General features: G+C 32.3%; 1 protein-coding gene across 4 annotated transcripts; it reads left to right on the forward strand.

Moving 5' to 3' along the window:
* Positions 1–1213: 1213 nt before the first annotated feature.
* LOC141484131 (uncharacterized) lies at positions 1214–14901 on the forward strand. Of its 4 annotated transcripts, XM_074179207.1 has the most exons (4): positions 1214–4070; positions 11563–11610; positions 14121–14258; positions 14472–14901. In XM_074179207.1, the coding sequence occupies exons 1-4, from the start codon at positions 3893–3895 to the stop codon at positions 14699–14701; spliced, it is 594 nt and encodes a 197-aa protein (XP_074035308.1). In that variant the 5' UTR covers positions 1214–3892; the 3' UTR covers positions 14702–14901. The 4 variants fall into 4 exon arrangements, with proteins under 4 accessions (XP_074035308.1, XP_074035310.1, XP_074035307.1 ...); XM_074179209.1 differs by lacking the exon at positions 11563–11610; XM_074179208.1 differs by lacking the exon at positions 1214–4070 and having other exon boundaries at positions 11402–13678.
* Positions 14902–16042: the final 1141 nt, after the last annotated feature.

Raw genomic sequence — 16042 nt, forward strand, 5'->3', positions numbered from 1 at the left:
TTTTCAATAAAGGTTTTTAAAATATATGAATCACTAGGAATTATTTGTACAAAACCACGTTTGAGTAATATGGAACTAAAAGAATCTTCGAACTCGTCAGTTACTCATTTAAAATTTGGTCTAATTGCAGGGCATAGGTTTAGTGATGACTTTAGTTTCGTGGGCTAATTCCTTCTCGTATCTTATAAAAAACTTTGAATAAACATAGTGCTTTATCACTTGTCTTGAATAGTAATAGAAAAACAGTTTTGTATTACCTGCAAAAGGAATTTTGGCGATTCTGTTGAAACTTGGTAAAGTTGTCTGATTGATATATGTGATAAAAATCAATATTCACCACCAGTTTCATACAACTATGTTATCAATATCAAAATAAAGAATTGAAAATACAATTTCATGCTCTCATGTATTTTTGTCGTGTCGTGCTCACTTTTCAAAGAACAAATTTCAAAAAAAATTCTTTGCATGCCCTTGAGCCAGGAAACAATATTATAAAAATGCGTCATTACTACTTACTAATACCAAACGGTAATATCAGAACTCTTAAATTTATTAAATTTATGCCAAAGGGTACGCCTTACTTTGTTACAAGGTGGTTTATTAGTTAGATAAATGGATAAACAAGTTGAACTAAATTAAGTGAACACCATTATTGACTTTGTTACTGAAAAAACGATGAGTGTTAGCAAATGAGTGATTTTTTACACCAACTAACACGCAAGGAATAACAAAAACCAGTTGAGCATAGCCTTTTCAATTTGTAGGTAACATTTTTTTCTGGTAGAAAATCAAATTTCAATAATTAAAGTTCCTAAAGTGAAAAATAAGGGATTAATGGGGCCTTAACAGTAGAAGTTATCTAATTTCAGGCAGACTGTGACGTCATCACAGCAGCCAGGTTGCCTGTCAACCAGAGTACACCAAATTGTCACGTGGTGTCCTGTCACCCAGCCGTGAACCAATCAGAGTGTACCAAATTGTCACGTAGTGTCCTCAAACAGTCACGCAGCTCGCCAGCTAATGAGAGCGCACACTTCTACATCTCAGAACATCGTGGCGGGAGATTTAAATTTTCTGTGGACATGAATAATTCAGGTAGACAGACGACCAGAAAGAAGTATCCCTCAAAAAGACAGACCGCCCAGTCACGTGGCGCACTTATGTCAGCTCATCTTTTGCTCAACACATTTTTGTTTCACGACGTCTACAAAAGTTTTCGTTGGAGAATTGAACGCAGGTCTTTGGTGCGATAGACTTGATCGTTAGCCTCGACAGCACCGTGAGATATTGAAAGTAATTGCGAACTGTTGATAGTGATGGCTTTGCTTTTCATTGTTTTTCGAATTGTTTTTACATTTGAATTATGATCACTGTTGTTGACGAACTTATTTTAAAATATGACAGTTGTTAGAAAATTTTTTCAAATGCTAATATTTTCCTTATTTCGATGAGAACTGGTCGAACTGCAAATCCGGTGGGTCTTTCTTTTTGTTATGAATTGTGAATTATTTGGGCAGTGAAATATGATGAAATTTCTATAATGGTTTTACTCAATTGTTTAATTTCACGCCAAACAAATCTGTAATGTCACCAGGGTTTCTACACATCGTGTACGGACGGTAGCACATTACATTTCACATTTTGAATTACGTTTTTCAACTATTTAATGAAATCAAAGTTGGGAATTCCATACATTGAAATATATCAATAAGATCAATTATGATGACTACATTTTGTGCGCATGCTCAATTACGATTTCAATTCATGGAATTTCAATCCACTTTCAGTGGCCAGGAGTTCATTATTTTTATTAAGGCATTCGGGCACGACTGTGTATGAATGGCCACATAATTATTTTGGCCACAAAATGATATCAGTAGGTTGATATGCATTGTAGTTATTTCCGATGATAAGTCGAAAGCTTTGGTGTGTAAGAAAAAACTCAAAGTAAATTAAACCAGCGTGGAAGAAGACGTGTTTCATTGTCAGAATAAGGTTGATAAATCGGCAACAATATATGATCGATTACTTTCCAAAGAGCATATCCAACTTCTTGTATTTTCAAAGATTGAGCATGATAGAAAATATGTTCAAAATAGTGAGATCTAATTTTGAGTGAGCACTTTCCAAAGGAATTTCTACAATCCGTTTTCTAACTCATTTGAAGAGACTTTTAGCACCTGACTCCATATTACATATTGTGATTTTCAATATTTTAAGTTATTATAGATTTTGTTTCGATAGATTTCGAAGTGAATTATGAAATTTACTTTGGGAATTGTAGTACAAATGAAACTAATGAAGATTCGTTGATTATTGTTTTATTAACGCAGTTGGATATGACGGTGTATGGTCACATAATGATACCTGATACCTTGGAGATAATAAACTTGGAATTTTGAGGTGTGTGAAGTGTGTATGTGGCCACTAAGTGGCATCAGTAGATTGACATGGAGCGAACGGTGCAGTTTCCGACTTCGGTGTTTGTAGAGAAACCAAAAGTACCAGTTGTTTCGAAAATAATCAAAATAAAAACAATAACAACTTTCATAAAAGAACAATGAACTGGCTTTTTTTGCCACCGAGTTGAACTTCGGATTTAATTTTCAATTTATTCAACATTGACTAAAGAACTGTGAGAAGAAATATATCCGAGAATAATAATATTATTATTATTTCTTTATTCATTTTCAGTATCTTTTCACTCTACTAAGATTTTTCAGTGAATCATATATCGAAATTTAGTACATCGAAATATACTGCATGAAATAAATGGCGACTACTGCATTGTTGAGAGCAAATTTCAGTAAAGATTCAGCAGTTTAATTCCATGGAAAACTTTTTGTAGTATAAACAAGAGATAGGTGAAAATTAAAGAGTTCGAAGAGTCCAAAACGCATTTTTGGGATGTTGGTAGAACGACGAAACGTTCGTCAAATAAAACAAGCATCGATTATAGAAGTGTGTATATCAAAATCTTTTTTTTTTAATTTGAAATGCTCGATTATCATTTGTAGAAATGATCCACTGACAAATAAAATCATTCCCATTAGAGTTTTTAATACTTTCAGTTGTTTTGAAAATAATCGAAATGAAAAAATCTATATTGCCAGCTTTCGGGAAATTTTCTATAATTTTATATAAACACTATATAAAACAAGTGTATATGGCCACATAATGATACCGGAAATAATGTCCTTGGAGAAAATGATCTTGAAATTTTGAGGTGTGTGAATTGTGTATGTGGCCACAAAATTACATCAGTGGGTTGACCTGCAGTTACCGTTGAGGTGTGGTCATGGCCACAGATGTCTGTTTTGATGAAAAGTCACTGGCTTCGGTGTGTAAAGAAGAACTGGAAATAGCTGAGTATTCACCTAATAAGCCTCTACCGCCGGTTTATAATAACTTCGATGACCCCACAATTCACACCAGGGCGTGGTGTCCACACTACTATTGCGCGACAGGTATGTGTGTGTGTGTGTGTGTATGTTTCGTCATATTTGTGGCAACTTGTGTGTGCACTATCCTTAATTATAACACCTCCAAAAATTGTGGCATCTTACATGCGTAGCCACAATTTCTGTGAGAGTTTTCCATGCTCATTTTATGAAGTATTCATATTTTCTTTCAATTTTGAGCAACTTATACGTTGTAATTACAAAATTATAAACAAATTCAACTGAATTCTGAGTATTGTGAAATTTTAATGAATTTAACTATAAATGTGTGTGAGTTGCCACTGATGATGATGTAGCATGTTGCGCACACAGCCCCAATTATGGCATCTTGGGCGTGGTCGTACTCTAGCGCCCTCTATAATGAGAAATGCACTGTTGCCGAAAAACCGACAATATATTTACCTAATTCATGTTTGGTGTTTGATTAGTTCATGAGTTGCCATAGTAAAGTGTGCATTATGAACACGCGATCTCGAAGACTGATAGCTTTAGCTAAAATAAATAATGAAATTGAAGTTGATACTTGGACGGAGAACAATTTGATTTTTCTTCCTAAACATGAATCAACACAAGGCACTACCAGAGAACAACAAATTGCTGCAATTCAAGGTAAGTGAGACTGAGAAAAAAATAATTTAAATTATACTAGATATTTTATTTTACGTTATATTTACATATTTCGTATTGAATAGGTTTTATTCTTTTAACGTGGGGTTTCATGTAAGAAATTACATTTTGCCAAAATTTTGTGTTCAAAAGATCAGTTTGTGACAATAGTTTGTGATCAATTTCGTTTTCCAAAGTATAAGTTTTTTGTCAATTTCAAATTGGCATAGATTTGGGGATTTTACTGTTCAAAAATTATTACGTTCCTATAATTATTAAAAAAAATAAGTAGGTTGTTAGGTATAAAAAAGAAGTGAGAAAGTTGAAATATTGAACTCTGAATGGCCATAATGGAAAATTAGTGGCTTTCTTTCAGATTTCTCGTTTATGAAAAATGTTTATATTGTTAGATACTTATAGGATTCATTTACTATAAGCACGCTGACTAGTGAATGTCAATTCATTGAAAGTTATGATCATGATGTCATTCGACGTTTAAGTAATGTCACCTAGAAACTTTTTGAGGGAATTACAAATAATTGACTGAAAAAATAGTTTCGTTTTTGGTGAATATTTGAGAATCTATTATACAGGCCGTTTCTTTTTTTATGTGGTAACATTGCTATATTCTGAATAGTAACAGATACGAAAAAATGGGAAAAAAGGTAACTGTCATCGGAAACAATACAATGGTCGAAGAAAATTTACTGGGACTCTCGCCCTTCTCGAGTTATATGGAGAAAACCGAAAATGCTTTTTTTCGCTTTTTTCGAATGGAATTGTTGTTTCGGAAAATATCAAAAAAATTATAAGAATAATGTTATTGTATTTGAAGTGTACCATGACGATCTAATAATAAATATTCGATAAAACGTTTCGTGTCAATGTGGCCGCCATCAACTTTTTTCTTCAAATACGGACCTGTCTTTTTCATTACAGATATTGATAAAGCGATGAATGTACTTTCCAAAAGTATACCACATTTGATATTTTTATAGCATTTCATGTGAAATAACCACTATCATCAGTGACAACAATCAAACAGAAAAACAATTCATTTTATCATGAACTTTACAGAAAAATGAAACCAATACGGAAAATCAAAGGTTCATGGCAATTTCTGACAATTTCTCTGGCAATTTTCTAGCAGAATAGGTGTGATACTAATACATGCATCTTTTATTTTTTGTTTGTGATGGTCGATATCTGTACTTGGTGTTGAAAAAACTTTATCCTTCATGTATCCCCAGACGAAAAACTCTAAAGGATTAAAATCCGGATATCGAGCTGGCCAGTTAATTGGTCTGTTGTTTCCAATCCATTTTTTTAGGAATATTGCATCTAAATGCTTCCTTACTATTGCTGCATCATGAAAATATGCTGTTGAAAATATTGTATTCCATGGCGAATATTTAGTGGCAATTCATCTAAGTAGCCATCGAATTCATTGAATAGAAAATGAAGATACATTTCACTATTCAAATGATCATCCTAAAAGAAAGGACCAAAGATGTTTGTTCCTACAATTCCCAACCAAACATTTATTCCGAATTTTTCTTGGAAATTGGTTTCTCCATGTGAACGTTCATTTGTATTATTCCATCTATAATGGATATTTCTATTGAACCAACCATTGTTGGTAAATTTTGACTCGTCCATCCATATTAGTTTTTTACAAATATTTCGTTACCCTTCCGTAATCCATTTCATTGAAGTGATGAATTTTGCTTATCCTGTAGCATTCATATTTGTCCTTTTTCAAAATAGTTCCGGTGGATTTTACAGAAATCTCCATTTCGAGGGCAATTTCTTGTAAAGAACGTTCTGGATTAGCATGATTTCTGTAACTGGCCAATCCTACATTAAAAAAAAAGTGTTCACTGTGTAAATTTTTATGTGGTATTATTTGCTCATCCAAAATATTCATTTAATTCCTCAAACTTCCAGCAACCACACATTTTCTTGTTTTATTTTTGTCAAATGCATCATAGTCCCTTAAATTTCTTTCTAATCGTCTAAACATTTGGATGTTCGGAATACGACGATACGGGTATAGCTCAACAAATATATTCTTTGCCAAAAGAGGATTACTATTTGATTTTGCATAACTAAATAGCATATCAGTACTTTCATCATTTCAATACATCTTTGATATGTTCAGTTTGACAGTTCTCAACAAAATATCAACAACGCATTCAATTTTCTGCCATAGAAACCAATCAAAGCCTACGTGTGGTGATAAATTGAGATGCCATTTGATCATACCAAATTATACAACAATCGAGTTTTGACCAAAAACTGATATTTTCGTTACTTCCAGGATTGAGAATTATGAAAATGTAACGAATCATAATTGATTAGGGAGAAATAAGCCCTCAAAGAAGGATTACGGCAATACAAAAATTTACAAAACGAAAAAGTACGAATTTCCATTGTGTTAGGGTACCTACCTGTCGAATTTATTGGGTTGTTTGAGTTATATTTTGATGAAATCGAAACAATTCACACAAAAAATAACGACAGGAACGTAATTTAAAATTTTTGTCACTGATGATGGTAGTTATTTCAAATGAAATGCTATATAGTCTATTTCAAAAGAGTGTAGAGTAATAAATCATGAAGTGTCATAAAATTTGCCTGAATTTCGTTGTCGTCCATGGGCGTAGGCAAATCTTAGGATTATTAAACTTAATAATTAAAGTAAATTAAAAATTACAGACATAGATAATAATAAAAGGCCATTTTTGGAAAGTAATTTGGTCTAAAACTAAGTACCTACATGTATTTAGGTAAGTAAAATTTCTTAAAAAAAGATTAAGATTAATTTTAGTGCTTCTTGTAAACTTATTTAATATGCAATTTGGGTTCATATACTTGAGCATGATTTCTCAAAAAAGGGTTAACACTTAGTTCCGAGGTGCCATGTCATTATAATAATCCCTTTTTGACCCTGCCCACCAATCATGCAATACCTATTAAACCCAGGTAATTAAGAAAAAGGGTTTAAATATATTGTAATGGTGTCTTAAACATTCGAGTTATAATAGTAATTGTTACTACACCAATTAAACGTACAGTGATATTGTGATATAGAAATAGTGAAAAAGTTATAAAATGGGGACATTTACTCCAAAGAAAAGAAGTGTAAAAAATTCTCCGCTATCTGTTTGCGAAAAAGTTATAATTTTAAATGTATATGATTGCATAAAACACGATCACCCTAGTTTGTCTGTGCAAGAAAGTGTTGAGCGATGTGCCCGAATGACTGGAATTGGACAGTCCACGATTTTTAAATTATTGCGAGAAAGAAAGATATCAGGCCAGGTAAGTCCATGCAAGAGAAAATCAGGAAGACCAATAAAAATCTTAGATGAAGACACCAAATGTGACATTCGAAGAAAAGTTCATTCGTTTTATTTTAAAAAGGAAATACCCACTCTTGAAAAAATATTTATCGAGATAAGCCAAGATAACGATATTCCTTTGATATCCAGAAAACTTTTATGGAAAACTTTAAAATGTATGAATTTTGCCTGGGAAAAGCACAATCGAAAGGCACTATTACTGGAAAGTGATGAAATTGTTTGCTGGAGACGAAAATATTTGACAACTAAAGCAGTACCGCAGAGAGCAAAAGAAAATTTTTTATCTTGATGAGACGTGGATAAACGAAGGTTATATAGTCAAAAAAATGTGGCAAGATAAAAATATACCAAGTTCTCGCCAAGCTTTCATAGAAGGCCTTTCGACGGGTATTAAAGTGCCTTCGGGAAAAGGGAAGAGGCTTATAATTGCTCACATTGGAAGCGAAGACGGATTTTTAAAAGAAGGTTTGTTAAGCTTTGAGTCGTGCCGGACGGGAGATTATCATGAGGACATGAATTCGGATGTCTTCGAAGACTACTTCGGGGAAATGTTAAAATTTCTTTCAGCTGATTCGGTCGTGGTTATGGATAATGCAAGCTACCATTCAAGGCGCTTAGAGAAGGTACCAACTTCAGCTTGGAGAAAGCAAGAAATTATTAACTGGCTGTCAAATAAAGGTATTCAGTTTGAGACGAATTCAGTAAAGAAGGAACTACTAGCCATAGTAAAACAACATAAATCTCGCTTCATGAAATATGCCGTAGAAGATGTAGCAGAAAAGTATAAAGTAACTGTGCTGCGCCTACCGCCATATCATTGCGAATTAAATCCTATAGAACTTATATGGGCACAAGTTAAAGGATATGTTGCAAGGCACAATACCACATTTAAAATGAAAGATGTCAAGGTATTGTTTGATCAAGCCATTATGGAAATCACATCAGAAAACTGGCAAAAAGCAATCCAGCATGTTTTAAAAGAGGAAGATAAAATGTGGGAACTGGACAACTTGGTCGATCAGGTGGTTGACCCTATAATTATAACACCAGGGGATGATGACAGTTCTTCGGATGAAGACTATACTGATGTAGAATAATTTAATTGAATTGTAAATATACTGTAGCGGGATAAGCAATCTGGACAGAGACCAGTGTATCAGTGACAGTGACACTTTTGCTTAGGTTAGGGTTTAGAATTAAGGGTAGTCTGAATAATTATTTTCTCGGAAGGTTCTCGAAAATTGTACCTAGTAATCTCTAGAACATTCAATTAGGGTATAAATAGAGTGTTGTTAAACGTTAAGGGAAGTTCACAGTTTTAGTATTGTTCAAGTATCAAATTGTAATAACGTATCCAGTAAAGTTCTTGTCGTTTTTGTGAATAAATTGATTTAAAGTCCCCACAAGTGTTTCAATACGTAAAGTTCGTTCGTGTGTGTTTGTGAGTATTTCCCGATTTCGGTTCGTATATATTTTATTGTTACATTTTATATTTTTTTAATAACACTGTTCTGCTGTATTAAATTTTTATTTCCTTTAATATAATTTTTATGAATGCATATTCTTTTGGCAATTATCCCACTAGCGCGCCTCTGGCTCAGTATTTATCCGTCGATAACAATGGACAAATCCCTTAAAACAGGGTGATACCTACCTGCTCTTTATGAACGACATAATTTTGCAATGCGGACTAGGGAAGTGACAGAATTTATTGACGGATCACCCTGTAGCGCTTTTGAATACTTAATGAGATTTTATTACTCTACACTCTTTTGAAATAGACTATAAAAATATCAAATGTGATAAACCCTTGGATTGTGAATTCATCGCTCTATCAATATCTGTAATAAAAAAAGACAGGTCCGTATTAAAAAAAGAAAGTTGATGGTGGCCATGTTGACACGAAACGTTTTATCGAAAATTTATTATCACATTGTCATGGTAAACTTCGAATACAAAAACATTTTTGTTTTCCATTATATGATATTCTCCGAAATAACAATTCCATTCGAAAAAATCGAAAAACAGCAGTTTTGTTTTTCCCCGTATATCTCGAGAAAGGTGAGAGTCCCCGTAAATTTTCTTCGACCATTGTATTGTTACCGGTGACAGTTACATTTTTCCCATTTAATCGTCTTTGTATCTGTTACGGTTTAGAATACAGCAATGTTACCACATGATAAAAGAAACGGCTTGTAGATATGGCAACTAGAAGTAATCTGAAAAAGGAGGAAAGGCCCCTGCAAAATCTTTATGGAATTTGGGGGTCGATGGATTTTTTTTAAATTGTTGATATGATGTAGTCCATGTAATTCTCAACCAACCTTATCATTTCGCCAACCCCAAAAAATGAACAGTTTTGCCGCTAGGGTCCATTAAAATCACCCCTTTCTCAGAAAAGAATATTGATTTTCGAAACCAGGAACGACATTTTCACCTATTTCATTGTAAATGATGTTGCATATGATTATGCTCTTTGATAAAAAATATTCTTCACCCCCTTCTTTCCCCACCACCTATTATGAAATGCAGAAAAATGATATTTGGATTACTTTGGAATGCATAGTCGGATATTTGGATATGCTTGAATTAGGCAAATAGCACTTTTCATATGATTATTTCCCCTTTTTCCGAGGGGTACCTACAAAACAAAAAAATCAGTGGATTTTTCAGAATTTTCAATATGATGCACTTCATGTTATTGTGAATAGAAATTGATTAGGTGATAACCCCGAACATGAATAGTTTTGTAGATTGGGGGCGTTAAAATCACCCCTTGCTCAGAATAGATGATTGATTTTCGAAAACAGGAATAACTTTTTCATCCGTTTCATTGTAGTTAATGTTGCATTTCACCCCCCCCCCCCCTTCCTTCACTTGTTATGAAATGCAAAAAAAATATCTGGATTATTCTGAAATGCATCGTCGGATATTTGAATATGCTCCAATTAGGGAAACAGCATTTTTTCATGATCTCTTCTTCTCCCCCGAGAAAAACAAAACAAAAAAAATCCCTGATTTTTTTTGAATTTTTAATATGGTGCAGTTCATGTTATTGTGAATAGAAATTAACTTGGTGATACACCCCAAAAATAGATAGTTTTGATGCTAGAGGGCGTTGAAGTCATATCTTGCTCAGAATAGACTATTTATTATAGGCGAGAACGATATTTGTACTCATTTTGTTGCCCTCAGAAACAAGCATATTCAAATATCCAACGATGCTTCACAGAATAATCCGGATATCATTATTTGTGTTCCATAATAGGTGGTAGGGGAAGAGGGGGGGTTGATATATTTTTATAAAAGAGCATAATCTTAAGCAACATTATCTACAATGATACAGGTGAAAATGTTTCTGGTGTAATTTTTCTATAGAGATTCTTGTTCATTCATGGTTCTAGATAATAGTTATCCATGTTTTAGTCCATATCCATATTTTAGAGGCGAAAAAGCCCTGTACGGCTAAATGTAAGGCATCGTCAGTCAGAGTTCGGCAGAGCCGTACTCTTACCAACTGACCTGAAAGACCACTCACAATACAAACTAATCGGCTTCGTTAGGAAGATGGGTTTTCTTGGCCGAGTGTGAATAAGTGTGAGCCACAATAAACCCTTGCGGGTTGCGGTGGAGGGTCGAATAGACCTACTTACTTTGAACCTAACCTAACCTAACCTATCCATATTTTGGGTTTCTTGATATTTATATTCAGCCAGTTGAAATGATTTAACTTCATTCTTATTTCATTTTGATTTTACTGAAGTGTCTGATTCGATCAATGAGAGCAGATGATACTTTTTTAGGAACAATCAAAATTATAAATTTTGTTTGGATAATTTAGAGTGGTATAACTTTTTATTTAGAAAATTCTTGCTATTTCAACATATTGTTTTGGCTATCTACTTCATAAAAAAATAAGTGATGGAACTTAAAAGAATGAGAAATAGAAAAATATTAATACTATATATTAATACCAATAATTCTTTCATGATAATTAAGGATATCATAAAAACATTTATTTAAATATATTGTTTTTATTGAGACAATTCAACTCACAAACTTATTTTTTCAAAACTGTTGTTACTTTATTTTTATTAATAATACTTATTTATTTTTAAATTTATTCTCAGGGTTTGAGTTGGTGAATAGTTACTACTCTGAAGCAAAAACTTCTGGCAGTGAGTATATTCCAGACTCTGATGATAATTCAAGCAGCGATAAGGAAAAACGTAATAAAAACAAGAGATTCGCTAGTAATTTACCTGCAAAAAACATTAAAATTTTGCAAGACGTTACAATACGCATGGAAAATGAGCATATACCAACAAACTATGTTATAGATTTTAATAAAACTGATAAAAGTTATGTCATGCGTAAATATTTTGAAACGAAAGAAAATGAATTGATGAATCCTTACAACTAATACAAAACGAAAAGTGAGCAATGAAACTTCGAAAATAAGTAATAGTTCATCAGAAAATGTATATAGAAAAAGTAATATACTAAATGAAGTTAAAATAAACCCAGCGGGTAAAAATAACGGCAAGAGAATAAGGAACAAAACTCATGTTTGTTACTTTTGTGAAAAAATTCTCATTAATATGGCAAGACACTTTGAATTAGTCCACTCAAAAGAGACAGAAGTAAGCAAATACTTGATTTACCCTAAAAAATCCAAAGAGCGACGGGATGGTTTCAAGGAGATTATTCGAGTTGGTGACTTCTACCATAATTGTAATGTTTTAGCTACAAATAAAGGCGAACTAATTTTAATCCGTCGTCCAACAGAAAATGAAATAAACTTTATTGAAGTGAAAGATTATGGTCCTTGCCCTAACTGTTTGGGATTTTTATTGAAAAAACACATATGGCATCATCTTAAATTTATTTGTAAAGAAAAATTACCATTAGTAGATTCCAATTCCAAGCACGTTATTGCGGAAAGCAATGCCATAATGGCTGATATTTATGGTTTTGGATTTACAAAAGATTTTACTGATGCCATTCTATCAACGTTCAAATCAGATGATGTTGGTAGCATCTGTCAATCTGATATACTTATTATGAAATTTGGTGCAATGCAGTTCGAAAAATTTGGTAAAACACAAAATGAATTAATTCGTCAAACAATGCGGCAGTTGGTGCGATTAACAATAGCTTTGCGAGAAATATCAAAAAACTCCTCTCTATCATTGAGCGACTTTTTAGTACCAGAGAAATTTGATTTCATTATTCAGGCTACAAAAAGTATCAGTATGAGTCCATATAGTGATGAAACATGTCGACCAGACTTCCATACACCAAGTTTAGCTTTGAAATTGGGATATGCACTGAAAAAGTGTATTTCAATAGAAAGAGGAACTGCACTCAGGTCTGGGAACATGAAAAGAAATCGATCGTTGCTCTCTTTCCTTCATTTAATGAATATGGAATGGACAATACGTATTTCCTCCAATGCATTATCAACTCTTCATCGCAGAAAAATCAATGCTACAGAATTGTTACCATTAACAAATGACTTGGTAAAAGTAAGCAAATATATCGATGAAAGTATTTTAGCTACCAAGCTTGAACTTGAAGGAAATCGATCTAATGCCACATGGACAAAATTAGCTACATTGGTTTTGGCAAGAATCATTCTTTTTAATAAACGAAGATCTGGCGAAGCGGCTCGAATGAAAATGAGTGACTATATTTCTAGACCATCGTGGAAAGAACACAATACTGAAGAAATTAAATTTTCATTAACGCCTATAGAACAAAAGTTAGCAGAACATTTGGTTTAAGTCGAAATAGAAGGAAAACGAAGGCGAAAAGTAGCTGTTATTCTTTCTTCTATCTTGAAAGAATGTATAGATATTTTAATTAGACACAGAGATGAATGTAAAATATCATTTCATAATAAATATGTTTTCGCTCGATCAAATGATTCAGTAAATTATCTTCGAGGACATGATTGTTTGAAAAAAATTTGTGATTAAGTAGACTTAGAAAATCCATCCATTATAACAGGTACAAAACTAAGAAAGTATATAGCAACTGTTTGTCAATTATTCAATATGACCGAAAATGAATACGATTGGTTAGCACGACATTTGGGGCATGATATTAAAATACACCGAAATTTTTATAGAATGCAGGGAAGTGCCATAGAGTTAACTAAAGTCAGCCGCCTATTACTGGCCGTAGACAATGGCGAAGTAAATAGATTCGTTGGTAAAAATATTGGCGAAATCGACATAAAAGGTATGCAAAATTCTTATATTTTTATCATCCAAACTTTATTCTGACAGTTCACTATAGTAGGTTTTACAAAAATCACAAGTGTTCCGCTATAGAATAGTTTTCTCAAGCATTATTCATGCTTGAGAAAGCGAAATACGTGTCGCAGTTTTTGTAAAACCGTTCATAGTGAAAATCGTAAAATAAACTGTTTTAGTACCCTAACTTAATTAAAATATCGCAACTTTAATATGCTATAAAAATGCTTTTTTGAGAAATTTTATAAATTTTCTTAACAAATTTAAACAGGATCAATAGCAATATCTCTCTTTCCTTAGAATAGGTTAATTGATTAAGTTTTATAATGAACATATGTTACATTTGATACAAGATACTGTCGAAATGCAGAAAAACTAAATTAGGTAATATAAAAATATGTTCCAGAACAAAATATTTTTTATTTCAGATCTTCCAGGGTTAGAAGATGATGAAAAAGAAACTGATGATAACGAAGTGAAAGAAAATGAATTTGATAGACAGATAGTGAAAGAACCAGATGATGGAATTCAAGAAAAAATAGATTATGTTTTCGAAAAAACAAAAGGTATTTCAACCTCATCAAAAGTGTTCTCAAAATTAATATTTTATACCTTTTCTAAAAGATCTTACAGAAAATCATTAAATTTAACCTATATTAGGGTTCACACTACCTTGGTATAAGTTTATAGGCCAAAAAATATTGAATGAAATACTCAGTATTTAGGTGTCATTTAGCTGCAGACTTGAATTTTGACTTCAACTTATACATTATCATTAGTTTCAGCAAAGAAGAAAGCTCATGTTGCTCATAAAGTTTGGAGTCAAGAAGAAAAAGAAGCTGTTGTAGAATTTTTTCGAATGAATATTAAAAAATCTATCGTACCAGGAAAATCACAGTGTGTAAAATGTATAGAGGAGCATCCTGTGCTGAAATCCCGAGATTGGAAGAAAATTAAATATTTTATCAAAAACCAAATACAAAAAAATAAATGTTCAAAGAGAAATTAATAAAAAAAAATTAAGATTATTTCAAAATTTTTGTACTTCGATTCCTGTTCATAACCTTTGACATCATTTGAATTCTCTAAAAATATGGAACGGATTATAAAACATTTTTACAAACTGAAATATAAAATGTAACAAGTCTCAACCTTTGCATATTTATTGACCTGTTAAGAAACATCTAAATCGTTTTCAATCGTATTGATAAAGGATGGTAATTTAATGTGTTTTACTACTGAAAAACACCTTAATGTGAGATTTTCACGAAACAGCTTCAAAAAACGCAACAGATGTCTCACTATACGTTATCTGTTTCAGGCATGTATTATATGGTAGTAAACTACACCTAGTAATATCAATAGCAGTCGTACATTCTGGTCTCAACTATTTTTAAGGTTATGTTATTATCTTAAAGTTTTTCGCATAACTTCTACATATCAGTTACATTACAACGTTCTATGTTACATTGCATCATATGTAACTGTGACATTTATGTTATTTTGATGTTATAGCAAAATATCAGGGTAGGATACGTGACAATTCTACATGACACAAAATGTTAAAATGGTTCAATGTATCTGTGATTCTACATATTGAATAATATTGTTGATCCGATAGATTACTGAAACATGTACCACAGCTATGCTTTTTTTTAAGTAATTTTAGCACTTGAAGGGCCAATTTTTGAAATTGTGAGAATGTATTCTAGAGACATCATTTTCAAACATAATTCAAACCTGCCAATTATTATCATTTCAACTAGAAAAAAATGTGTCAAATTTTTCTACTCAGTGCAGAAATTATTATTTGACTACAATTATAAAAAAAATTATAATAGTTTCAAACTGATTATTATATAGCAATAATTGAAAATTTCAAAATTATCAAAAAATGTATACTTTACGTGTGAAAGTATTTCAACAATAACCTACCACTTTTTAAAGAAATGATAATACTAACTTTTACATGAAGAGCTTTTAGTCTTGTAGGTGATTATTTTCAATTCGAACAGTCATTGAACTCAGCATTAAGGAGCCCTTTTGCGTTATTGAAGACGAATTTCCTATTTTTTCTCATGAAAATCCCTATTATTCGTACTTAATGAAAAGATGTCAGTGATTCAACATTGTTCAGAACTGATTTTCTTTTCATACCAAGATATCATATCAGGATATAACTGTTAATAACAAACATAATTATGTCACTTCCCATATCTTTTTTTTTCCGTAGAAGAGCGATATGTGAAAGGAAAAAAATTAATAACGAATGGAAGAATCATAAAATAATAATGAGCTTGCTGATTACATAACTTACCATAACAACGTACCTATTAGTGAATGAAAAATG

Source organism: Leptinotarsa decemlineata, unplaced genomic scaffold (assembly GCF_025532065.1).
Source record: "Leptinotarsa decemlineata unplaced genomic scaffold, Ldec_3_MD MMD2_tig00004677_RagTag_RagTag, whole genome shotgun sequence".
Lineage (NCBI taxonomy): Eukaryota > Metazoa > Arthropoda > Insecta > Coleoptera > Chrysomelidae > Leptinotarsa > Leptinotarsa decemlineata.

What these genes read in the sequence shown, in the direction of transcription:
- LOC141484131 (XM_074179206.1), top strand. Translation starts at nt 12,034, where the DNA reads ATGGCAAGACACTTTGAATTAGTCCACTCAAAAGAGACAGAAGTAAGC.